This window comes from Phyllobates terribilis, unplaced genomic scaffold, assembly GCF_046119375.1.
Source record: "Phyllobates terribilis strain yellow unplaced genomic scaffold, ASM4611937v1 Scaffold_1__5_contigs__length_1240528914, whole genome shotgun sequence".
Taxonomy (NCBI): domain Eukaryota; kingdom Metazoa; phylum Chordata; class Amphibia; order Anura; family Dendrobatidae; genus Phyllobates; species Phyllobates terribilis.
Genome location: NW_027362761.1, coordinates 186,252,782 through 186,276,370, shown reverse-complemented (window position 1 = coordinate 186,276,370; position 23,589 = coordinate 186,252,782). Strand labels below are relative to the sequence as shown.

The 23,589-nt window shown below is 44.5% G+C and overlaps 1 protein-coding gene across 2 annotated transcripts in view; it reads left to right on the top strand.

The window, feature by feature from the left end:
* Positions 1-21,475, top strand: part of CARNMT1 (carnosine N-methyltransferase 1) — a 32,741-nt gene extending 11,266 nt beyond the window's left edge. Inside the window, exons 5-8 of one of the 2 annotated variants that reach the window (XM_073670653.1) lie at positions 5,062-5,240; positions 8,369-8,482; positions 19,857-19,960; positions 20,701-21,475. In XM_073670653.1, the coding sequence (XP_073526754.1) occupies positions 5,062-5,240; positions 8,369-8,482; positions 19,857-19,960; positions 20,701-20,802 (499 nt within the window). In that variant the 3' untranslated portion in view covers positions 20,803-21,475. The remainder of the gene's footprint in view (positions 1-5,061; positions 5,241-8,368; positions 8,483-19,856; positions 19,961-20,700) is intronic. The other variant, XM_073670660.1, reaches the window with a different exon arrangement.
* Positions 21,476-23,589: the final 2,114 nt, after the last annotated feature.

Below are 23,589 nucleotides of genomic sequence, written 5' to 3'. Positions count from 1 at the left end.
GTGGTTTAGAGCGGTCACATTTTATGTGGCTGCTCTAAACTGGAGATCATTGTGGGACACTCGTGGACTACTACGGAGGGGTAAGGATAAGGTTGTGGTTTATTATTTTATATTTTATTACAGGAGATCGATGGCTTCGGGGAATTAGGTGTCTAGGTGAGTATAGGTGCATTTTTTTTTATTTTTTACTTTTATTTTAGGTGACGATCGGCAGGGACAGGTAATGTATAAACTAATTTATTTTAGGTAACCACTGGCCACCAATGAAATGTATTTAAAATTTATTGGGGACCAAAAACAACAAAAAAAAAAATATGGGGGCCTAAAAGAATAAAACATGTGTATAGGGGCAAAAATAACATGGGGCAGTTTAAATAGCAGGATCAGGCTGATGGGAACTACTGCTCCCATCGAGCTGATCCTGCTGGCACGAGTGGACGGGGGACAGACATACACTGTGTTCCAAATTATTATGCAAATAATATTTTCTCAGATTTTCCCAAATTACCTATATGAATTGCAGTCATTGTAATTTTCCAGTCAAATAACTATTAGAGTACAATTGAAAGGTTTTTGTACAAACTGCCTATGATAACAATATATTTAAAAAAAAAATAAAACACTCAAAATGCATGTTCCAAATTATTATGCACAGCAGAGTTTTCAACCTTTTCATTTTAATAAAGAACAAAAAAATAGTCGTTTTTGAAATTATAAGCATTAGCAGGTTATTACAAACTGAAATCAAACAGTTTTCAACTCAAAACTTTATTCTAGGTGATGTTGCACATAGGACCCCTTGTTCGAAAGGAGCTTCTGACCTCTCTCGTCCATTGAATTTGTCAGGTTTTGGATGGTTTCTGCTTCAATTGTTTTGCATGAGGACAGAATACCCTCCCAGAGCTGTTGCTTAGATGTGAACTGCCTCCCGCCATCATAGACACTCCTTTTGATGATGCTCCAGAGGTTCTCATGGGGTTGAGGTCAGGGGAGCATGGGTGCCACACAATAAGTTTGTCCCCTTTTATGCCCATAGCAGCCAGAGATGCAGATGTGTTATGTGCAGCATGAGACAGGGCATTATCATGCATGAAAATGATCTTGCTGCGGAATGCACGGTTCTTCTTCTTGAACCATGGAAGGAAGTGCTGTTTGAGAAACTCAACATACATTAAGGAGTTCATCTTTACCCCTTCAGGGATCCTAAAAGGGCCGACAATCTCTCTCCCCATGATTCCAGCCCAAAACATTACTCCACCTCCTCCTTGTTAGCGCCGTAGCCATGTTTTCATGGGATGTCCATCAACCAGCCATCCTCCACTCCATCCATCTGGACCATCGAGATCATTTCATGCATGATAATGCCCCGTCTCATGCTGCACATAACACATCTGCATCTCTGGCTGCTATGGGCATAAAAGGGGACAAACTTATGGTGTGGCCCCCATGCTCCCCTGACCTCAACCCCATTGAGAACCTCTGGAGCATCATCAAAAGGAGTGTCTATGATGGCGGGAGGCAGTTCACATCTAAGCAACAGCTCTGGGAGGGTATTCTGTCCTCATGTAAAACAATTGAAGCAGAAACCATCCAAAACCTGACAAATTCAATGGACGAGAGAGTTCAGAAGCTCCTTTCGAACAAGGGGTCCTATGTGCAAATGTAACATCACCTAGAATAAAGTTTTGAGTTGAAAACTGTTTGATTTCAGTTTGTAATAACCTGCTAATGCTTATGATTTCAAAAATGACTATTTTTTTTGTTCTTTATTAAAATGAAAAGGTTGAAAACTCTGCTGTGCATAATAATTTGGAACATGCATTTTGAGTGCAGTTTGAGTTTTTTATTTTTTTAAAAATATACAGTTATCATAGGCAGTTTGTACAAAAACCTTTCAATTGTACTCTAATAGTTATTTGACTGGAAAATTACAATGACTGCAATTCATATAGATAATTTGTGAAAATCTGAGAAAATATTATTTGCATAATAATTTGGAACACTGTGTAGGCCGATGGGAGTAGTAGTGTCTCATCGGCCTATGTCTGCCTGCGCGTAGACACCGCGCAGACACCAATCATGACCGAGACATTCAGGTCCATCCTCTTGTACCACCCCAGGTGCTCAGCCATGATCCAGGAAGACGGGAATGGTATGGGATTCTCATCTTCCTGGATTGATGGGATGGTCTGGGAGGTGAGGCTGACCTGTGCGGCCGTGGGAAAGTTCATGTGAGTGCATGCAGTCAAGCATGAACTCACATGAACCCTCTGAGGGCACCGCGGCTACTTCAAATGAACAGATGATCGGCATCACCTGATACCTCAGCTGTTCATTTGAAATAACCGGCAGGAGAGCGCAGCACAGAACGGGAAAGCCCGCGGTGAAGTCTTTTCGCTGCCGGCTTCCCCGCCCGGGTCCTTTGCTCCCCACTCCTTGGTGCGGCGCTCCTCGCCCTGTCCTAACTTACGATCGGGATGTGAGTTGGCGGGAGGAGCGGAGGATCGGGATGGGAGGCTGCGGGGAAGCAGTATGGGGCTGTGTGATTGTTTAAAAGCCGGCGGCTTTTTACCGCCCGCCGGCTTTTAAATAATCAGGAGAATTCTCTCACGCTGAGATTTCATTCCGATATTAGTGTCCCATTGACTTGCATTGGTTTCCGGTATCGGAATCGGCGATATCTGATATTTTTTGGGTATCGGTCCGATCCAATCCGATATTTCCCGATATCTGAAGGTATCGCTCAACACTATACCTGACACATCTGCAAGTTCCTCTCAGCTTCAGTCTCACAGACAGACAGGGTTTTAATATTGTTACACTTCACCAGAGCTGAGAGCGAAGCAAAAAATGTGTTTGCAAGAGGACACATTTCATTTCTCCTGTTCTGTGTTAGTTACTTGTCTCACACTGGTAACTCCCCCTTCATGTAAAACAAGCCCTGGAGGAAGAGTTATCTTCCAGGCACCATCTGCCCCAGAGCCTGGAAGAGGTCATTTATATAAAGGGATAAAAGATGATTTCTCAGCAACAAGGCATCTGATATGAAGCATACAGGTATTTTATTTATTTAGTTTATGCACTTATATAGCGCTATGAATTCCACAGCGCTTTACAGACATTTTCGGACTTTTTTCAGTAGTCTATAACCTGTATGCACTTATTAATAGTCTACATAGGTCAAATGTGGTGACAGATTCCCTTTAAGTGTTAAAACACTGCATCGCTTTAGGGAAAAGCATTGGCTCAAGGCAGCAAAGTCGTGCTGACAGGTTCCCTTTAAAGAGGACTGGTCACTTGACATAAATTTGTATTTTTCTTCCTGATCTAAATGTCTTTGTTCTCCTAAATCTTTTTCTCTTGTTCCTACACCTCCCTGCTCTTGAGATATGGCCCTTTCCTGCCTGTATATAAATCTAGTCTTTTTAACTCTCGTGGTCCTCAGCCAAAACGCTCACTGAAAACAGTTGAGCCCATTGTGTTAATTATATAATCATTTATTTAAAAAAACGAAACTGTTTTAACATTTATTTTTTTTCATCAGTCCTTGGGGGTCCTTATTTTTATTTGCTGGTGCAAAGTGTCAGAGCACAAAACTTACACAGCAGCTCCTGGGCATAGGAGACTGTGGTCCGTGTCTGACCACATCTCCTGTACTGTGGCTGCCTCAGCTGTGAACTGGGCACGGCCCCTGGTCTATTATGTGCTGAGCTACTGTACAAAATTTCCCTCTCTTTGCGCACACAGTGTTCAGCAATGACTGAAAGGAGGGCCAGGGCAGCGGCAGGCAGCCTGCCATTGTACTACTAATTCCTGGCTACCGAGATGTTCTCACCACTGGAAGAAGGTACCTTTTGCAGCCCTACTCCGAGTGGTGAGAGCAGTGCTGTGGCGATGAATTCTTTCAGTGGTGAGAACAGCTCGGTAGGCTGGGATTAGTAGTACATAGTCAGGCACCGATGTGTTCTTACTGCTGCAGGGTTCAGAGCACAGCAGTGTTATGATTTCACTGCTGTGCTCTGAACACTGACTGAGCTTTGTCACTGGACTGAACATTCAATATCACTGTACAGACCATAGTAACCGGTGACAGTCATCTCCTCTGATGTGCTTTGCAGACGCTGCAGTAAAGCCTCATTTAGATGTCCCTACATCAGGCGTCTGAATGAGGCATTGTACTGATATTGCAGTGCTTAGTACGTGATCAGGGCCATGTCTGAAGAAGCAGACAAATAAAAAAAAAAAAGCAACAAAATTCAAATCACACCCTTTACTCCACATTAAAGAAGCATTTCTGTTAATTTTTTATAGCCTCAACCTGTGTAAAATTGTATGAACTGTAGTGTAAATGTATTGATCTACTCCCAGATCACCACCTTCACCTGGTTCCCAGTGCGACTCCGGTGCTCTTCTCAGTCGGCTCCAGTGGCTTAGATATTAATCGCAATCTTCCGAGCAACTCACTGAAAATAACGTAAAGTTCTAAAAAACATCACCGAAAAAGGCAGTCCTATTCACCAACACCAGATCATAATACTAATGCACTACAGGATGCAGCAGCCCCCCATGATAAAGGCGGGGGCAGCACAGATGTAAAGTACTGATGAAACAACCACTCACAACCTACCATTCATGGAGGGGATGGTTGCCAAGTATTGTAAATGCAGATGGATAGGGCTTATATAGTGCACTGTGTCTGGCTTATTGCCTATTCGTGACCGATTGTTGCTCATCCATACCCTGTTTGTCCGCGCTGATGGAATAGTAAAGGCTGCAGCCAGTCAGCGGCCACTGACTGGCTGCAGTGCTCACATGACCTTGTCATGCGAACGTTGGTCCCATCACCGACATTGCAGATGTGGGTGGTGAATGTAGGTTTTTATTACTTTACGCAGGTATTTAAGAAGTGGTTGTCTAAGTAGTGGACAGCCCCTTTAACATCCCAGCCCTACTCCACAATTGTAGTTGTGACTTCAGTGAAAAGTCCCATGATCGTTTTTATCCTAGATTTACTTTTGTAAATGGTTTTCTATGAATTGTTTTCCTTTTGATATGTTACAGATGTTCCCAGATTAATGCTTTTAAACTTTATCCTTGGATCCATCAGTTTAGCAACAACGTGAAATCAGTAGATCAAGTAAGGCCCGTGTACTTTCCCGATGTCAATCCTCATGAACTTCCAAGCAATCCAAATTTTTCCATGACTGCAGGAGACTTCCAGGAAATTTATTCAGATGACAGTGAGTATACAAGTTTTCCGGTAAACTATTTGGTTCCCAAAATGTCACCAACTTCTAAACTGCATAGCTTAACCTCTTCACCCTGAGATTGTCTTCACCTTCCTGACAAGTGTCCCTTTATGTGGTAATAACTCTGAAACACTTCAACGGATCCTGCTAATTCTAAGATTGTTTCTTCGTGACACATTGTACTTTGTTAGTTTTAATTTAGGCCGATATTTTTGCCTTTATTTGTGAAAATATCTTAATTTTGGCAAAAATGTTGTAATTATCAAACTTTTAAATTTTATGCCCTTAACCCAGATAGTTCTTACACCAAATAGTTAATAACATTGACCACATGTCTACTTTACATCAGCATCATTTTTGAAACATATTTTTTTGTTTGTTAGGAAGCTATAAGGGTTAAAAGTTTATCAGCTAATTCTAATTTTTCCAACAAAATTTACAAAACCAATTTTTTTAGGGACCACATCACATTTGAAGTGACTTTGAGGGCCTTTATGACATGAAATGCCCAAAAGAAGTTTATTAACCCTTCAGGTGCTTCACAGGGATTAAAGCAATGTGGAAGGAAAAAATGAACATTTTACTTTTTCCCACAAAAAAATTGCTTTAGCCCCAAATTTTTCATTTTGAAAAGGATAACAGGATAACAGGTCCCCAAAATTTGTTATGCAATTTCTCCTGAACACACTGATACCCCATATGTGGGGGAAAACCACTGAAAGGCTGTGTGCCCATGATGCGTTTTTCATATGTTTATGCTGCGGAATTTCCGCAGCGGAAACGCATCAAAAACTCATGGTAATCCGCCCCCCATGGTCCCCAGTGGCATTCCGCAATGTCAGTGCACATGCTGCGGATTTTACCGCAGCGTTTCTGCAGCGCAAATAAATCCGCAGCATGTTCATTAATTTTGCGGAAGCACAGCGGAATGGCCGCCATTGACTTGCATTGAGACGCACATAATCCGTGTCTGTACATTTGTACAAGCGGATTATATGCGTCTCTATGTGCGGATGGTACCCAGTTCTGGAGGAGAGGAGACTCTCATCCAGACCTGGGTACCATTGTACCTGTGAAAAAAATAATAAAATAATAAAAAAGTTTATATTCACCTGTCCGGCGGCCCCTGCAGCGCTTATCTTCCAGGACCTGAGATGACGTCGCGGTGACCGCAGGCTGTCTCGCGATGTGCCGGCAACCCGGAAGAAGCCAGGACGAGCGCAACAGCACACGCGGCGGGGGATCGGGGGTAAGTATAGCTTTATTTTTATATTTTTACGGTCACACTATATAAATCCATGCCTTTTGCATGGATTTATATAGTGTGACCTAGTTGTCAAGCACTTTCCAAGTGATGCTATCGCCTGGAAAGTGCTGGTCAGTCCGCATGCGGAAACACATGCGTTAATGCATGTGGGTACGCATGTGAATCCGCATGTATTCTGCAGGAAAAACGCATGCACAATCTGCATGCGTTTTTTCTGCCAGGGAGATGCAGAAATTTTCTGCTTCATTTCTGCATCGTGGGCACATAGCCTTAGAGCGCATCGGAAGGGAAGGACTTTTTGAACGCAAAATTGTCTGGAATAGATAGAGGATGCCATGTTGCGGTTGCAGAGCCCCTGATGTGCCTAAACAGTGGAAACACCCCACAAGTGACTCCATTTTGGAAACTAGACCCCTCAAGGAATTTATCTAGATGAGTGGTGTACACCTTGCACCCCCAGGTGCTTCACAGAATTTTACAACATTGAGCTGTGAAAATAAAAAATCACATCTTTCTCACAAAAATATTGATTTAGCCCAAATTTTTTTTATTTTCACAAGGGTAACAGGAGAATATGACTCCAAAATGTGTTGTGTAATTTCTCCTGAGTACGCCGATTCCCCATGTGTGGTGGAAAACTACTGTTTGGTTGCATGGCAAGGCTCGGAAAAGAAGGCGCACCATTTTGGATCACAGACTTTGATGGAATTGTTTGCAGGCGCCATGTCGCATTTGCAGAGCCGTTCAGGTGCCAAAACAGCAGAAAGCCTCAACAAGGGACCCTATATTGACATTGTCCTAGGGGTGTATTAAGATATAATGTTATATCTGGTTTTCCTGCTATGTGAATTATAATTATAATGTGGAGGCATATGTATCAAGTTGGCATACAGTCATGGCCAAAATTGTTGGCACCCTTGAAATTGTTCCATAAAATGAAGTATTTCTCCCAGAAAATTAATGCAATTCTACATGTTTTGTCATACATGTTTACTTCTTTTGTGTGTATTGGAACAACACAAAAAAAATCAGGCAAATTGGTCATAATTTCACACAAAACCCTAAAAATGGGCCTGACAAAATTGTTGGCACCCTCAACTTAATATTTTGTTGCACACCCTTTGAAATAAATAACTGCAATCAATCAAACCAGGAAACTCTAATGTTACAACTACAGTGCATGTTACCCCTGCAGTCAATCACTGGGCTTAATGCCTCTTACCAGCTAATTTGCCATCACTAATTTGCCCAGTGATTGTCCACACAAGTCACATGTCCTGTAGCAATGACCATTTCGGCTTCTGTGACTAGTCATCTACGGCGACGCGACGTTACAGTATATATCGGGAAAAGCTCCAGACATATACTGTAGGTTAAGTGCACAGATGCAGTGTGTACGCAGCTCTAAGTTGTTGCAGAGGAGCAGTATACTTCATCATGGATGTCAAGGTTGTGGTCCTTTACTCAGGACTGCCTTCAATAAGTCAGAATGTAGAGCTAGTTCACACTATGCCTGATCCGGTCACACATTAATAAATGGAAATGCGGGTATGATCTATGTGAATTGTGAGTTACAAGCCTATAAAGGGGGCTCCTTTTCGCGATATAGCTGTGAGGAGGCCATAGTGGGCCATATTAGCATTACATGCCGGTCAATAACATGCTTTCATGTAATGCACAGACATGTCCGTTAACTCGCATCTCTTAGCTCAGCCACTTACAGGAGTATCTCCAGTGGGCAGCCACTTCCTATGGACAGGGAGGGGAGACGAGCCCTTCTAATAATTGTTGCAAATAGCATGGCAGCTCTCTAATATTAAAGTTTCTATGTTTTCCTTCTCCACTTTAACAGACTCTTGGGACTGCGTAGCCACATGCTTTTTTATAGACACCGCACATAATATTCTTGACTATGTTGAGACCATCTGGAGAATTCTCAAACCAGGGGGCATTTGGATTAATTTAGGTAAGAGATTTCCCATTTCACTAATAAATGGAATTGCATGCTTTTATGATGTATTGCATTCACTGTTTACAGTTTTGGTTGTTTAACCCCTTTAAAGCCCATGACGTACTAATACGCGTCTGTGCCCTGGGCTTTAAGAGCCTGACCCGTATTAGTACGTCATGGCGATTGCGCGCGCACACAGGCTGTGCGGGCGCGATCGTCGCCGGGTGTCAGCTGATTGTCACAGCTGACACAGTCGATCGCAGCATTGCGGTGGCTAAGGGGAGGTGATCGGTATACTCACCTCCTCTTCCGGCTTCCAGCGCTGTCTGCCGCGGCTTCCCGGGTGTTGCCATGACGACCCGATGTCGTCATGACAACATCCGGGTCACCAGGCAGCAGGAACATTGTTTGGTCATGCGCAGTGCACGACCAAACAATGTTCTCACTGTGCAGCTCTGACTGCCTGCATGGCACAGGGATGGTGCTCCATCCCTATGCTATGCAGGCGATCAGAATAAAAAAAAGTTAAAGTCCCATAGTGGGACAAAGTAAAAGAGTGTAAAAACTCTCAGAAAGTGAAAAAAAAAAAAATTTGTAAAAATATTTAAAAAAAAATAATAATAATCCACCAAAAATAAAAATATAATGTACCCATCAATAAATATTATTATGAAAAAAAAGCAAACAAACAATAAAAGTACACATATTTGGTATCGCCGCGTCCGGAACGACCTGACCTATAAAACTGTCCCACTAGTTAACCCCTTCAGTGAACACGGTAAAAATAGAAAACAAAGCAAAAAACAATGATGATAAAGCATACTGCCAAACAAAAAATGGAATAACACGCGATCAAAAAGACGAATATAAATAAAAATGGTACCGCTGAAAACGTCATCTTGTCCCGCAAAAAACAAGCCGCCATACAGCTCCATCATCCGAAAAATCAAAAAGTTATAGCTTTCAGAATATAGCGATGCAAAAAAATATTTTATTCGGTCTCCCATGACAGCACCACGTGAGAGAGAGGATCCGCCCATCAAGGACAGGAAACCTACAGGTTAAAAAGGGCGGCCCTCTCTTCCCGCCTCAGTTTAGGTTTCCTGTCCATGATGGGAGACCTCGCAGGCTTACCTGCAGAAGATGGACTCCTGTCCCAGAGAGGGCCACAGCAGGTGGTCGGAGCCGGTCCGTCCCGGTCCTCTGGAGACGCCACGGTAGGGCTCAGTGGGGCGCCTCCGTGAGCGTTGCGGCGGGCGCGACATCGCCTCACGGGGAGGTAGATGTCCGCCAGGTGTGGGGCCGCTAGCGGGCTTCCTCCCCCCGCTACAATTTGCAGGAGATCCAGGTCGCGCCGGCGGGGCAAGTGACAGGCGTGACCTACTGACGTGACTTCTGGTGCGCCGGGCAGGAAGTCCCTGTGACGTCACCGGAAGGGGCGGAGCTCGTTTGAATTTTGCGCGCAAGCAGCTGAACGCCGGGGGATTAAGGTCCTGGCGGCGAGGAGCTCACCTGGAACCCACCTGGCCACCTGGGGAGGAATACCAAGGAGCAGGTAACGCCCTCCTGGGGAAAAAAAAAAAAGAGCACACACCCACACATGGTACCGGTATGGCCAGTATATAAAGGTTCTGGTAACATACAGAGGTGCTTCCCAGCCCATTCTTACACTGTAAGCTATGGAAGATTCACAGGAGCTGTCACCTAGGCAACAACATCTGCTGCAGGAGCAGCCCTCTGGGGAGCCCTCACAACTAGTGGCGCAGCGTCATTCCCAGCTAGGGTCTGGTCGTACAACTAGAAGAGCTACCACTAAGAGCAGGAAGGACGGTCCGGTGCGGCGTGATTCCTCGCCATGCATGCTGGATTCTTCTGCTTCTACAGTACCGAAGGTTCTGTGGGGTGAGTGGAATCTTCGTGAAAGTTCTACTAATATTTCCTCCTTCTTTCTATCTATAACTTTCTTTTAGAGCAAGAAATGTTCCTCGAAATCCAAGCACAGAGAATGTGCCTTATGCAGCTGTCCACTCCCTGATTCATATAGCAAGAGGTTATGCCAGCTTTGTATTAGCAAAATGATGTCAGAGGAAACACGAGATTTTTCCCTAGGCCTAAGAACTTGAATAAGGGAAGAAATAGGCAAAGCCTTGCAGGGTTCAGAGTCTGGGCATATTCCTCAAGAAACCCAGCCGGGTTCAGACTCTGAACTGTCGGTCGCCTCCTCCTCCGCCTTCTCTTCCTCTGACAGTGAGCCAGATAGACAGTGCTTCCCCCTGAAGGAGGTCGATGCCCTAGTAAAAGCTGTCCGATCTACAATGGGGATAGTGGACACGAGGGCGGAGAGATCAGCTGAGGATGTTATGTTTGGTGGTCTGGGGCTAAAGAAAAGAAGGGTCTTTCCGGTAAATTCAAAGGTGAAAGACCCCATTGATAAGGAGTGGAGGAAACCTGACAAGAAGGGTAGTGTTCCTCCATCCTTTAAAAGGAAATATCCATTTGAGGATGCTATGTGTTCCTCCTGGTTAAAAGCACCCAAGCTGGATGTTGCTGTTACCAAAGCAGCGAAAAGAACTTCCCTCCCGTTCGATGATATGGGTGCATTGAGAGACCCCCTTAGACAGACGGGCTGATACTTTCTTGAAAGGGGCATGGGAGACAGCTGCGGGAGCACTGAGACCAACAGTAGCAGCTACCTGCACGCCCAGAGCCCTGATGGTGTGGCTTGAACAGCTAGACAGTCAGTTGAAGGATGGGACTTCTAGGAAAGACATTATTTCTTCCCTTCCACTGGTTCAGGGGGCGGCAGCTTTTCTTGCGGATGCATCTGTGGACTCAGTAAGGTTGGCAGCAAAATCAGCAGCACTGTCAAATGCGGCTCGGCGAGTCTTGTGGATTAAATGCTGGCCAGGGGATTTACAGACTAAATCCAGACTGTGCACAATCCCGTGCGAAGGAGAATACCTCTTTGGTCAGACCATGGATGACTTATTGGAGAAAGCTGGGGACCCTAAGAGGGGGTTTCCATCAGTACCTCTACCCTCCTTTAAGAGATCGTTCCGGAAGAGGAAATTTTTCCGGAAGAGATATTTCAGGGAGCAAGACAAGTCTGACGAAAGGGGTCGAAAAGGTAGAGGTCTACTCTTTGGTCCGTCTCCAAAAATTGAGCAGAAGCCAGGGGATACACAATCAGCCCAGGTGGGAGGGAGATTGTCATTTTTTGTCCCAGCTTGGGAACAGATTTCTCATAGTAATTGGATTTTAAGCCTGATTAAGTATGGTCTTAAATTTCAATTTAAAGCATTGCCTCACAAAAGATTCATGGTTGTTCCCTCCAGTTCTTCCCCAGAACGCCAGGCTGCCCTCGTTTCGGAAGTACAAACCCTATTAAGAAAGCACGTCCTGATTGAGGTTCCGGAGGCTGAAAAGGGTCTTGGTTTCTACTCCTCGCTCTTCTTTGTTCCGAAACCGGAAGTTTCAGGACAATCATAAATCTGAAATCCCTGAATAATTTCCTTAAAATACACACCTTTAAAATGGAGTCTTTAAAATCCGTAATAAAGTTACTTTTTCCCCACTGCTATATGGTAGTGCTTGATCTCAAAGATGCATATTACCATATCCCAATTCATAGTCACTATCAGAAATACTTGAGGCTGGCCATTGAAATTGACGGGGTGGTTAAACACTTTCAATACACTGCACTCCCCTTCGGTTTAGCTATAGCCCAGCGAGTTTTTACTAAAGTAATGGCGGAAGTTATGGCACATGTAAGAGAAAGGGACATTCTAATTATCCCTTACCTGGATGATCTCCTGATAGTGGGGAACTCGTTGGTTCAGTGCGAGACCCACCTGCGGGAGACCATGTCGGTCTTAAAGAGCTTCGGGTGGTTTCTAAATTTAGAAAAGTCTAGACTATCTCCACTCAAGATACAACAATATCTGGGGGTCATATTAGATTCCAGGAAACAGCTATGTTGTCTTCCAGAAGAAAAAATTGATAGAATCCAGGGGTTGGTAGCACAATGTATACGTAAACCTTCTATGTCACTCCGTAAGGCCATGTCAGTATTGGGAGCCTTCACCTCCACTTTTCCTGCGGTTCGTTGGTCACAATTACATTCAAGAGCTTTTCAGTGGGATGTGTTGTACAATAACGCAGCTTTAGAGGGGCATCTAGACCGTGAGTTTACGCTAGGTCCTCGTGCCATAAGGTCCCTTCGTTGGTGGTTGCGACAAGACAATCTTGCTAAAGGGGTTCCCTGGGAATGTAGTCCAACTGCAGTCTTGTCCACTGATGCAAGTGCTACAGGTTGGGGAGCTCACTTTGAAGGGAGATTAGTGCAGGGAACCTGGTCAAGCAGTGAGTGACAGTTGTCATCAAATGTTAAGGAGCTTCTGGCGGTGCAGCATGCGTTCAACGAGTTCCTTATATATTTACAGGGCCAGCATGTCCGTATACTCTCGGACAATCAAGTCACGGTAGCTTACATAAACCACCAAGGGGGAACCCGCTCAAGAAACTTGATGAGGGTAGCGAACGCACTTCTGCTGAAAGCCGAAGATCATTGTCCCTCTCTTTCGGCTACTCATCTAAAAGGGAAGGAAAACATCACAGCTCATTTCCTCAGCCGTACTTCCGTAAAAGAGGGAGAGTGGTCCCTAAATACGCGAATATTCTCCAGAATCGTAGAAATGTGGGGCCTTCCGACTGTGGACTTATTCGCAACAAGAGCCAATTGGAAAGTGGAAAATTTTTGTTCCTTAGACCCCAGAGAAGAACCCCTGGCAGTGGACGCCTTCATGGTTCCCTGGAGACTTCCTCTGGCATATGCCTTCCCTCCCATGATCCTGCTCCCAGCGGTGATGAGAAAGATCAGGGCAGACCGGGCCAGAGTGATACTCATATGCCCCTTTTGGCCCAAAAGACCGTGGTTCCCTTGTCTCTGGAAGATGTCCATATCAGATCCCTGGGTTCTTCCGGAGATTCCGGACCTCCTCACTCAGGGGCCACTTTCCCATCCTCCAACCCCGAGTCTACATTTGACGGCGTGGAATGTGAGAGGGTGTTATTGACCAACAAAGGATTCCCCGCAAATGTAGTGAATACTCTCCTGGCTAGCAGAAAACCTGTTACCACCCGTATTTATGCCAGGACCTGGAGGAAGTTTCTGTCCTTTGCAGAAGTTAAGGTGGAGGAGGGGCCCCCTATTGGGAAAATTCTGGAATTTCTGCAGCGGGGCTTAGAATTGTGTCTCTCTACCAGTACCTTGAAAGTACAGGTGTCGGCGTTGGGGGCTTTATTTTCTTCCAATATTGCAGATAACTATTGGATAGCCCGTTTTATAAAAGCTTCCTTTAGGTGTAGACCCATTACCAAAGTAAAGATGTCTCCCTGGGATTTGAATTTTGTATTAGATGCCTTGACCAGTCCTCCTTTTGAGCCACTAGATTTAGTCTCCCCCAAAATTATTTTCCTAAAGACGGTCCTGTTAGTAGCCCTAACTTCAGCCAGGAGAGTCAGTGACCTACAGGCCCTTTCAATATGCCCTCCATTTACGCAAATTCTGGATGATAGGATTATATTAAAACCTGATCCGGCCTTTCTTCCTAAATTGGCCACTCGATTCCATAGAACCCAGGAGATAGTTCTCCTGACTTTTTTTGCTTCCCGCCCAAAAATCAAAAAGAGGAGAGGCTTCACACTTTAGACCAGAGGTCCCCAACCGCCGGTCCGCGGACCAGGACCGGGCCGTTGGGGTTTTTCAGCCGGTCCGCGGGGAGAGGGGGCCCCTCCAGCCTCCAGCAGGGCCGCCATCAGGGCATGACTGCCCTGACTCCAGTATGGGGCCCGGCCGGTAGGAGCTCCCTCGGAGCCCCCCTCTTGTGCATCTCTCTCCTCATGGGGCCCCCGGCCGCATGCTAAGCGCCGGGTCCGGGACATCTTAGCGCTGCGCTGCTGCGGCAGCACCTTCATGATTCCCCTGACTTCCAGTCATGTGACGGCGCCGTCACATGGCCGGAAGTCAGGAGAACCTGGTATCAGCGATTTGGACGAGCGCCAGGATTCTGCAGGGATCGCATGGGGGTAAGTATAACAAGTTTTATTTTTTTTTAAATACAATTAACTAGGAGTGGGGGGAATGGGAGATGCACATGGGGGGAGGGGAGAGATGAGAGATGCACATGGGGGAGGGGAGAAATGAGAGATGCACATGGGGGAGGGGAGAGATGAGAGATCCACATGGGGGGGAGGGGAGAGATGAGAGATGCACATGGGGGGGAGGGGAGAGATGAGAGATGCACATGGGGGAGGGGAGAGATGAGATGCACATGGGAGGGAGGGGAGAGATGAGAGATGCACATGGGAGGGAGGGGAGAGATGAGAGATGCACGGGGGGGTGAGAGATGCACGGGGGGGTGAGAGATGCACGGGGGGATGAGAGATGCACGGGGGGGATGAGAGATGCACGGGGGGGATGAGAGATGCACGGGGGGTGGATGAGAGATGCACGGGGGGTGGATGAGAGATGCACGGGGGGTGGATGAGAGATGCACGGGGGGTGGATGAGAGATGCACGGGGGGTGGATGAGAGATGCACGGGGGGTGGATGAGAGATGCACGGGGGGTGGATGAGAGATGCACGGGGGGTGGATGAGAGATGCACGGGGGGTGGATGAGAGATGCACGGAGGGGATGAGAGATGCACGGGGGTGAGCTGCACATGGGGGGGTGAGAGATGCACATGGGGGGGTTATGTTTACATAACTTTGTTGCCTTATGAAGGGCGGGGGGGGCCCCCAAAAATTTCTTGCACATGGGCCCACTACAGTCTGTGTCTGCCCCTGGGATAAAGTAAATGCAGCTGAACAGCAGCTGTCAGGACAGCTGCCCTGTCCTGCTGCAGGGCGTGATGGGGCCTCAGTGATGCGGCTCCTGGCACAGCACATTATGTGGGGCTCCTGGCATAGCTCCTGGCGGGGACCTGGTCTACACTATATGATAAGTATGCACTAAACTCCAAATCCCTCCATTACCCCGCCCCGCCCACCCCACCCCCTCCTTGCTGGGCCATGGAAAAATGATCTTGCTTCAAGCCGGTCCCTGGTGCAAAAAAGGTTGGGGACCACTGCTTTAGACGTTAGGAGGTGCGTACTAAAGTACTTAGAAGTATCACGTGGATTTAGAAAGGATAAGTCCCTATTGATTTGCTATCAGGGGGCTAGAAAGGGTTGTAAGGCCTCAAAGGCTACAATCGCTAGATGGATCAAGGAGGCCATTTCCCTTACATACTCCTCAGGGGATAAAGAGATACCGGAGGGATTGAGGGCGCATTCTACCAGAGCGGTATCAACTTCCTGGGCGGAGAAGACAGGGCTTTCCATTGAGGAAATTTGTAAGGCTGCCACTTGGTCTTCTCCCTCTACTTTCTATAGGCACTATAGATTGGATCTGGGTGGCTCTGCAGATCTCACTTTCGGGAGAAGGGTGCTTCAAGCTGTGGTCCCTCCCTAATTTCCTTCGTCTCTGTAATTCTCTCACGTGGTGCAGTCATGGGAGACCGAATAAAGCCTTAGTTACTTACCGGTAACGGGATTTTTCGGAGCCCATGACACCACCCGTATATTCCCTCCCTTCACTGGTGTTGTGCACTCACGTAGAGTTGTTTTGTTTTTGTGCACCCTTGCGGGAAATTGATGAAAAGTAATGTACTTAATGTGATTATGTTTTGTTATAACTAACCTTGGCGGTACTCTCATGCTCTGTTAACTAAACTGAGGCGGGAAGAGAGGGCCGCCCTTTTTAACCTGTAGGTTTCCTGTCTTTGATGGGCGGATCCTCTCTCTCACGTGGTGCTGTCATGGGCTCCGAAAAATCCCGTTACCAGTAAGTAACTAAGGCTTTTTTCTATAAAATAGCTTTTATTGTGTAAAAGCACCAAAACATAGAAAAACAATATAAATGTGGTACCGTTGTAAACGTACTGACCCGAACAATAAAGCTGCCTTATCAATTTTACCACACGCGGAACAGAATAAAAAAAAAACAATTCCTGAATTGTTGGTTTTTGTTTATTCTGCCTCCCAAAAATCGGAATAGAAAGCGATCAAAAAATGTCACGTGCCTGAAAATGGCACCAATAAAAACGTCAACTCATCCCGCAAAAAACAAGCCCTCACATGACTGTCTGCCAAAATATGGAAAAATTATAGCTCTCAAAATATGGCGATGCAAAAACTAGATTTTACAAAAAATGCGTCTTTTAGTGTGTGACAGCTGTCAATCATAAAAACCCCATATGATTCTGGTATCTCTGTAGTCGCACCAACCCAAAGAATAAAGTCGTCTAATCACTTATACCAAACGAGGAACGGCGTAAAAAATACTCTCGGGTTAGGGTTGGGCTAGGGTTGGGGTTGTGATGGGGTTGGGATTTTTTTCAAAAGCAAGAAAAAAAGATGACGATATGGCGACTAGTGTTGAGCGCAAGTGCTCGCTACTTGAGTTTGCATCGGGTGCTCTGGTATGCATTGAGTATCGTGGGTATTTGAGTGACATGCTCGAGTCTCCGCCCCATATGCTTCGCGGCCAAAAAAACTTTGCGGGGATTGCCTGCCATGCACGAGCGATCCCCACATGTTTTTTTTTGGGGTGTCTAATAACCGTGAAACATGCGGGGCAGGGACTCAAGCATGTCACTCGAGCACACACCGTACATGGTGCATACCTGAGTACCCGATGCAAACTCAAGTAGCGAGCACTTGCGCTCAAGACTAATGACAACTTATTCAATATGATGACCTAATGTTATCAAATTCTGTGTCGTACCTCTGGGTTCAAGATGTTCACTATACCCCTTGATAAAATCCTTGAGGGGTCTAGTTTCCAAAATGGGGTCACTTGTGGGGGGTTTCCACTGTTTAGGCACACAGGGGCTCTCCAAACGCGACATGGTGTCCGCTAACAAATTGAATGGAAAATCTGCTCAAATTGTTAGCGGACACCATGTTGCGTTTGGAGAGCCCCTGTGTGCCTAAACATTGGAGCTCCCCCACAAGTGACCCCATTTTGGAAACTAGACCCCCCAAGGCAACTATCTAGATGCATAGTGAGCACTTGGAACCCCCCCAGGTGCTTCATAAATTGATTCGTAAAAATGAAAAAGTGGAAAAAAAAAATATTTTTCATTTTTACGAATCAATTTGTGAAGCACCTAGGGGTTCCAAGTGCTCACTATGCTTCTAGATAGGTGCCTTGGGGGGGTCTAGTTTCCAAAATGGGGTCACTTGTGGGGGAGCTCCAATGTTTAGGCACACAGGGGCTCCCCAAACGCAACATGGCGTCCGCTAATTATTCAAGCAAATTTTACAATCGAAAATTCAAATGGCGCTCCTTCCCTTCCGAGCCCTGCCGTGCGCCCAAACAGTGGTTTTTCCCCACATATGGGGTATCTGCGTGCCCAGGGGAAATTGCACAACAAATTTTGGGGTCCATTTTTTCCTGTTACCCCTGCGAAAATAAAAAAAATTGGGTCTAAAGTAACATTTTTGTGAAAAAAGTTAAATGTTCATTTTTTTTCTTCCACATTCCAAAAATTCCTGTGAAGCACCTGAAGGGTTAATAAAGTTCTTGAATGTGGTTTTGAGCACCTTGAGGGGTGCAGTTTTTAGAATGGTGTCACTTTTGGGTATTTTCTGTCATAAAGACCCCTCAAAGTGACTTCAAATGTGATGTGTTCCCTAGAAAAATGGTTTTGTAAATTTTGTTGGAAAAATAAGAAATCGCTGGTCAACTTTTAACCCTTATAGCTCCATAACAAAAAAAAAATTTTGGTTCCAAAATTGTGCTGATGTAAAGTAGACATGTGGGAAATGTTATTTATTAACTCTTTTGTGTGACATATCTCTCTGATTTAAGGGCATAAAAATTCAAATCTTGAAAATTGCTAAATTTTCTACATTTTCGCCAAATTTCCGTTTTTTTTTTTCACAAATAAACGCAAGTGATATCGAAGAAATTTTACCACTATCATGAAGTACAATATGTCACGAAAAAACAATCTCCGAATCAGTGGGATCCTTTTTAAGCGTTCCAGAGTAATTACTTCACAAAGTGACAGTGGTCAGAATTGTAAAAATTGGCCTGGTCATTAACGTGCAAACCACCTTGGGTTGTAAAGGGGTTAAAGAGGTTTTTCAATTTCAGAAAACCCCACTATTTTCCCCTGGTCCAGTGTATCTGCCATTGCTCTCGGTAGCCCGTTATTTCCTGCAGCATTGGCCTCATGTCAACAGCGCTGCAGCCAGTATCTGAGTGTAATAGCTCTGAGCGGCTCATGTCGTCTACTCATGCAGAGATGCTGAGCTCCGTTATTGGCTGCAGTGCTGCCAACGTGACATCAGCGCTGCAGACAATGACAGGCATCGTGATCCACGGTAGAGGATCGGCGCCAGACGCGGGGTGGGGGAGTAAAGCCTGTAAAACAAACTGAGGCTGCGGGACAGGGGTTTTACAATAGAGGAAAGCCCCTCTGGTGATATTATTGAGGTAGGAGTTATGATACTTGGTGGTGGTCCATTAGCAGGTGGGGTTAGTGCTATCTCTTCTGTTTAATAGTATAGAGCCAGGAAGGCTGAACGCTGATCCTCTCCATTATAACTGTGCCCGCCAGGAATCTGTCTATGTTGTAACAAGAACCGTTCCAGAACCTTCATAATGTGCCTGACACATTGGCTTTCAGGGATATGGACAGCATTAAAGGGAACCTGTCACATCCTATCTACTATCTACACTGGGAATAGAGCGCGTGCGCAGTGAAGCTGGTAATCACACAGCCTTACTGCGCAGACATGGGGCCAGCAGCCGGACATGTACAAATGCGCCTGCGCCCCACAATATCAGCGCTTGCCGCGAGCAGTATTCAAATACATGGGTGACGTCAGCAGTGAGTGAATACTGCCCCCCCGCCCATGACTGAATCTGAGGATCACTCCCTATGACTGAACACGTGCAGGTAAGACAAAGTATATAAAACGTTATAACCTCATTATACTACCCCCGATTTTCATGAAAACAGCTTGTTAGTGATGCACATTGCATCACTAACAACGCTATGGGGGCAGTGTAGATAGTAGCTAGGATGTGACCGGTTCCCTTTAAATTCTCAAATCTTTATGAAAATAAGCAAGAAAATCTGAAGCCAGCAGGCAATCAACAATAAGGATAAATTATCCCCATGAATGAAGGATTTTTCCCATCAGGGTCCTCAGTCGTTAGTCTTGGCTTCCTGCCTCTAGGATATGTATAGACTTTAAACAGAATGGCAGAATACATATTGTTCCATGTCCAATTGTGGCACAGTGTGAATACTAATTATATTTTTTTTTAGGACCACTTTTATATCATTTTGAAAACTTGGCAAATGAACTTTCTATAGAAGTGAGCTATGAAGATCTCAAAAAAGTTATCATACAGCTCGGATTTCGTTTTGAGGTATTTTGAAAGATATTTCCAACATTTCTTATGTATTGCCACAGTTATATTGATTTCTCAGTTGCCTGTTAGGCCATAATATCAGTGTTTTATTTTTTAATGAAGACATTAAGTTATCCCCTAACCATAGAATATGAGATTTCTTAGTGATTTCTAGGGGTCCAGCCCCTGGGATCCACAGTGATGCTGCAAAATCTCTCCTTGAATGGAGCGGACATCTATAAAACTGGCAGAGAAAGTCTAGCACAGCTGGCAGTCCCAATTGTAATGAATGGATAGGAAATGAGTTTTTACCTTGGGAAGAACCCTTTAAATATAACAACCAGCATTTGTATTGGTTGATGTATTTTGGACAGGTTGATATGTTAAAGTGGTTCTCTTAGATATTTTTTAGCCCTCTAATGGGTTTTTTAATTCAATCTTTGTGAAAAGAAAATAAATAACTATGATTTAGTCACTAGAAGCTTCAGCAGTTTCTGTTTGTGTCCCTCTGCTCCTGTCTACCCTTCCAGTCTCCATACAGGCAGTAGGTGTAATTTGATACTTTACTGAATACAGATCTGTAGACCGTTTTTGAGCATGAATGATCAGTGTAGGAGAGGAGTAACCGATAAGGAAAGAGATATATCTCTAACAACATATATTACAAAGTGTCTTATCTTCACTTTGTCATTTATCATTTAAATCAATGCAGTTACAATTTAACTAATGAATGAACCCCTCTTCTTTTGTATTTACAGGTGGAGAGAGAATCTATAAGGACAACATATACGGTTAATCATTTATCAATGATGAAGTACTTCTATGACTGCATATTTTTTGTGGCTCGCAAACCAGAATAATACCTCAACCTTCAAAGTTTTTGGCCTACAGGTTCAGATGACTTGAAATGGGCTTTGCTCATTAATTTATTGACACAAAGGTGCCTTCTTCCAACAGGAGTTGATGCTAAGATGAACTGATCCTATTATTTTTTTCAGTGACCCCGTGACGCTAACACTATTAGGCAGGGGCTACACAACGATTTTGGCCATGACATAGTTGCACAGCCAACGATTGCTAAGTGCTGCTACCTTGCAGTGTAATATAGGTGAATGGCATCGCATTGTGACCCCTAGGGTATTGCGAGAAGCTGGTCGCAAAAAGTCCAGCCCAATCTGATGTTTTGCGATTTGCTTGTCATGTCACATAAGTTATGCTGATGCTGTCAAAGTCGGCAAGTAGCCCCCCGGCCTTAAGGAAATACATTTCCTCTTGTATATAACAGATGAAGGTATTTTTGTTTTTTTCTATACATTTGTTAATATTCTATGCCGTTATGTGATCACATCTCCAGAATGTTATAAAACTGTGTATATGCATTTTCTTCATCTAACCTACATCTTCTACATAACCTGATGACTTCTAGTGATTTGCTTACCCATGAGAAGGCTAATGGAATATGTCAGTGCCTGTCATGATTAATTTATTTTTATTTGTGTTTAGCCGTCATTTAGATAAAGGAAAATCATACGAGATGCAATATATTTTATTATTTTTAATTTTCTGCCTAACAGGAATTTAGTGCTCCCATTTCCATGGCTGTCCTATAACTTAGTGTGCCTGTTACAAAAAAAAAAAAAAATTTTTGATCAATGGGGATCTGGGATGACAGGGCAGAAGCTCAGAGCTGTACCCTTTCCCTTCTCATAGTCTCTTCTCAAAGACAGTATAATGTACGTTTTTATAAGAAAAAAGTCCATAGACGGAGTAGCTGGACCTCCACAGATGAAACCTTCTCACTATGGCATGCCATGATTTTTAAGATCCTAGATGCCTTTAGGCTTTGTACACACTGAAGTTTGAGCCTTCATTAAGAGGTTGTCGCCGGCCCCATCATTTCCAAGAAAAAGTGCAGTACGATTCTTTTTATTTTTATTCCATTATGAGACTGAACACTATGAGGGAAACCCAAGACTCAATAATTTGTGTCCATTATGTGACAGATCTGTCTCCTACTTGTTTTCTCTTCCTATAAAAGAACAGAATGCTGGAATTCCTAGCGCTCGGGTGAGCCTAGCCTTGGTGGGGGTTTGCACAGTTAGAGGAGCAGACATATTATGGTATCGATTATCTGCTGCTTAATAGACAAGCTGTATGAATGTGAAATATTGGCTTTTAATGTCATATTTAGTACATCTTCACTTTTCTGGCAATAAGGGCTTGTTCAGACTAGTGAACAACTGGGCCATATGCACTACAGGGACAGCACACAGACCAATTCTAGCCAGTGCACATGGCTGATATTCCATGTGAACTGATGATCCGCATAGAAAACAAATCCCATCATGCAGTACTTGGGTCCATTCTACAGTGCAGAACGCACCCAATATAAGGGTAGCTTTGTCACCCATCCATGATGCTGAGGAGCACAGGGAGCTGCATGCACAGCCAGTCACCTCTGCAGTTTGCTCACCCAAGGGGCCCGGTTTTCTATACAACGGTCAGACACCCAGCCTAATACTACTTTGGTATATTTGCAGTGCTATCGGTAAGGTTTCCATCTGTTATTGATATATATCTGTTGTGGAAAGGTGACAGGGCCTGTAGCATCTAGCCATTACATTGTAATAATAAAAACCTGTTTTATATTTAATACTTTGCATTTATTCCTAATTAAATGGCAAAATTTGCTTCTATTTTTTTTTAAATTCTTGCATATTATTAAAGGGAGGCTGTTATTGCCTTTCTCACCAGTAAATTAATAACAGCGCCTGGTAGGGGTGTGAAACACTTTGGCTAACATACCTTTTATTCATTATGTATACAGTGGTGTGAAAAAGTTTTTGCCCCCTTCCTGATTTCTTATTCTTCTGCATGTTTGTCACACGTAAATGTTTCAGATCACAAAAACAAATTTAAATGTAAGACAAAGATAACACAAAATGCAGTTTTTTTTAAATTAAGGTCTTTATTAAGGAAAAAAGCAATCTAACCCTACAGGGCCCTCTGTGAAAAAGTGATTCCCCCCCCCCACCTTAAAACATAAATCAACTTCCCTAGCCACACAGAGGCCTGATTACTGCCACGCCTGTTCTCGCTCAAGAAATCACTTAAATAGGACCTGCCTGACAAAGTGAAGTAGACCAAAAGATCCTCAAAAGCTAGACATCATGCTATGATCCAAAGAAATATAGGAACAAATGAGAAACAAAATAATGGAGATCTATCAGTCTGGAAAAGGTTATAAAGCCGTTTATAAAGCTTTGGGACCCCAGCGAACCACAGTGAGAGCCATTATCCACGAATGGGGAAAACATGGAACAGTGGTGAACCTTCCTAGGAGTGGCCCACCGACCAAAATTACCCCAAGAGCGCGGTCACGTCTCATCAAAGAGTTCACAAAAGACCCCCAACATCACCCAAAGAACTGCAGGCCTCACTTGCCTCAGTTAAAGTCGGTGTTCATGACTCCACCATAAGAAAGAGACTGGGCAAAAATGGCATGCATGGCAGAGTTCCAAGACGAAAACCACTGCTGAGCAAAAATAGCATAAAGGCTCGTCTTGGTTTTGCCAGAAAACATCTTGATGATCACAAAGACTTTTGGGAGCATACTCAGTGGACCTGCACCTTCCAAAAAGTTCAAC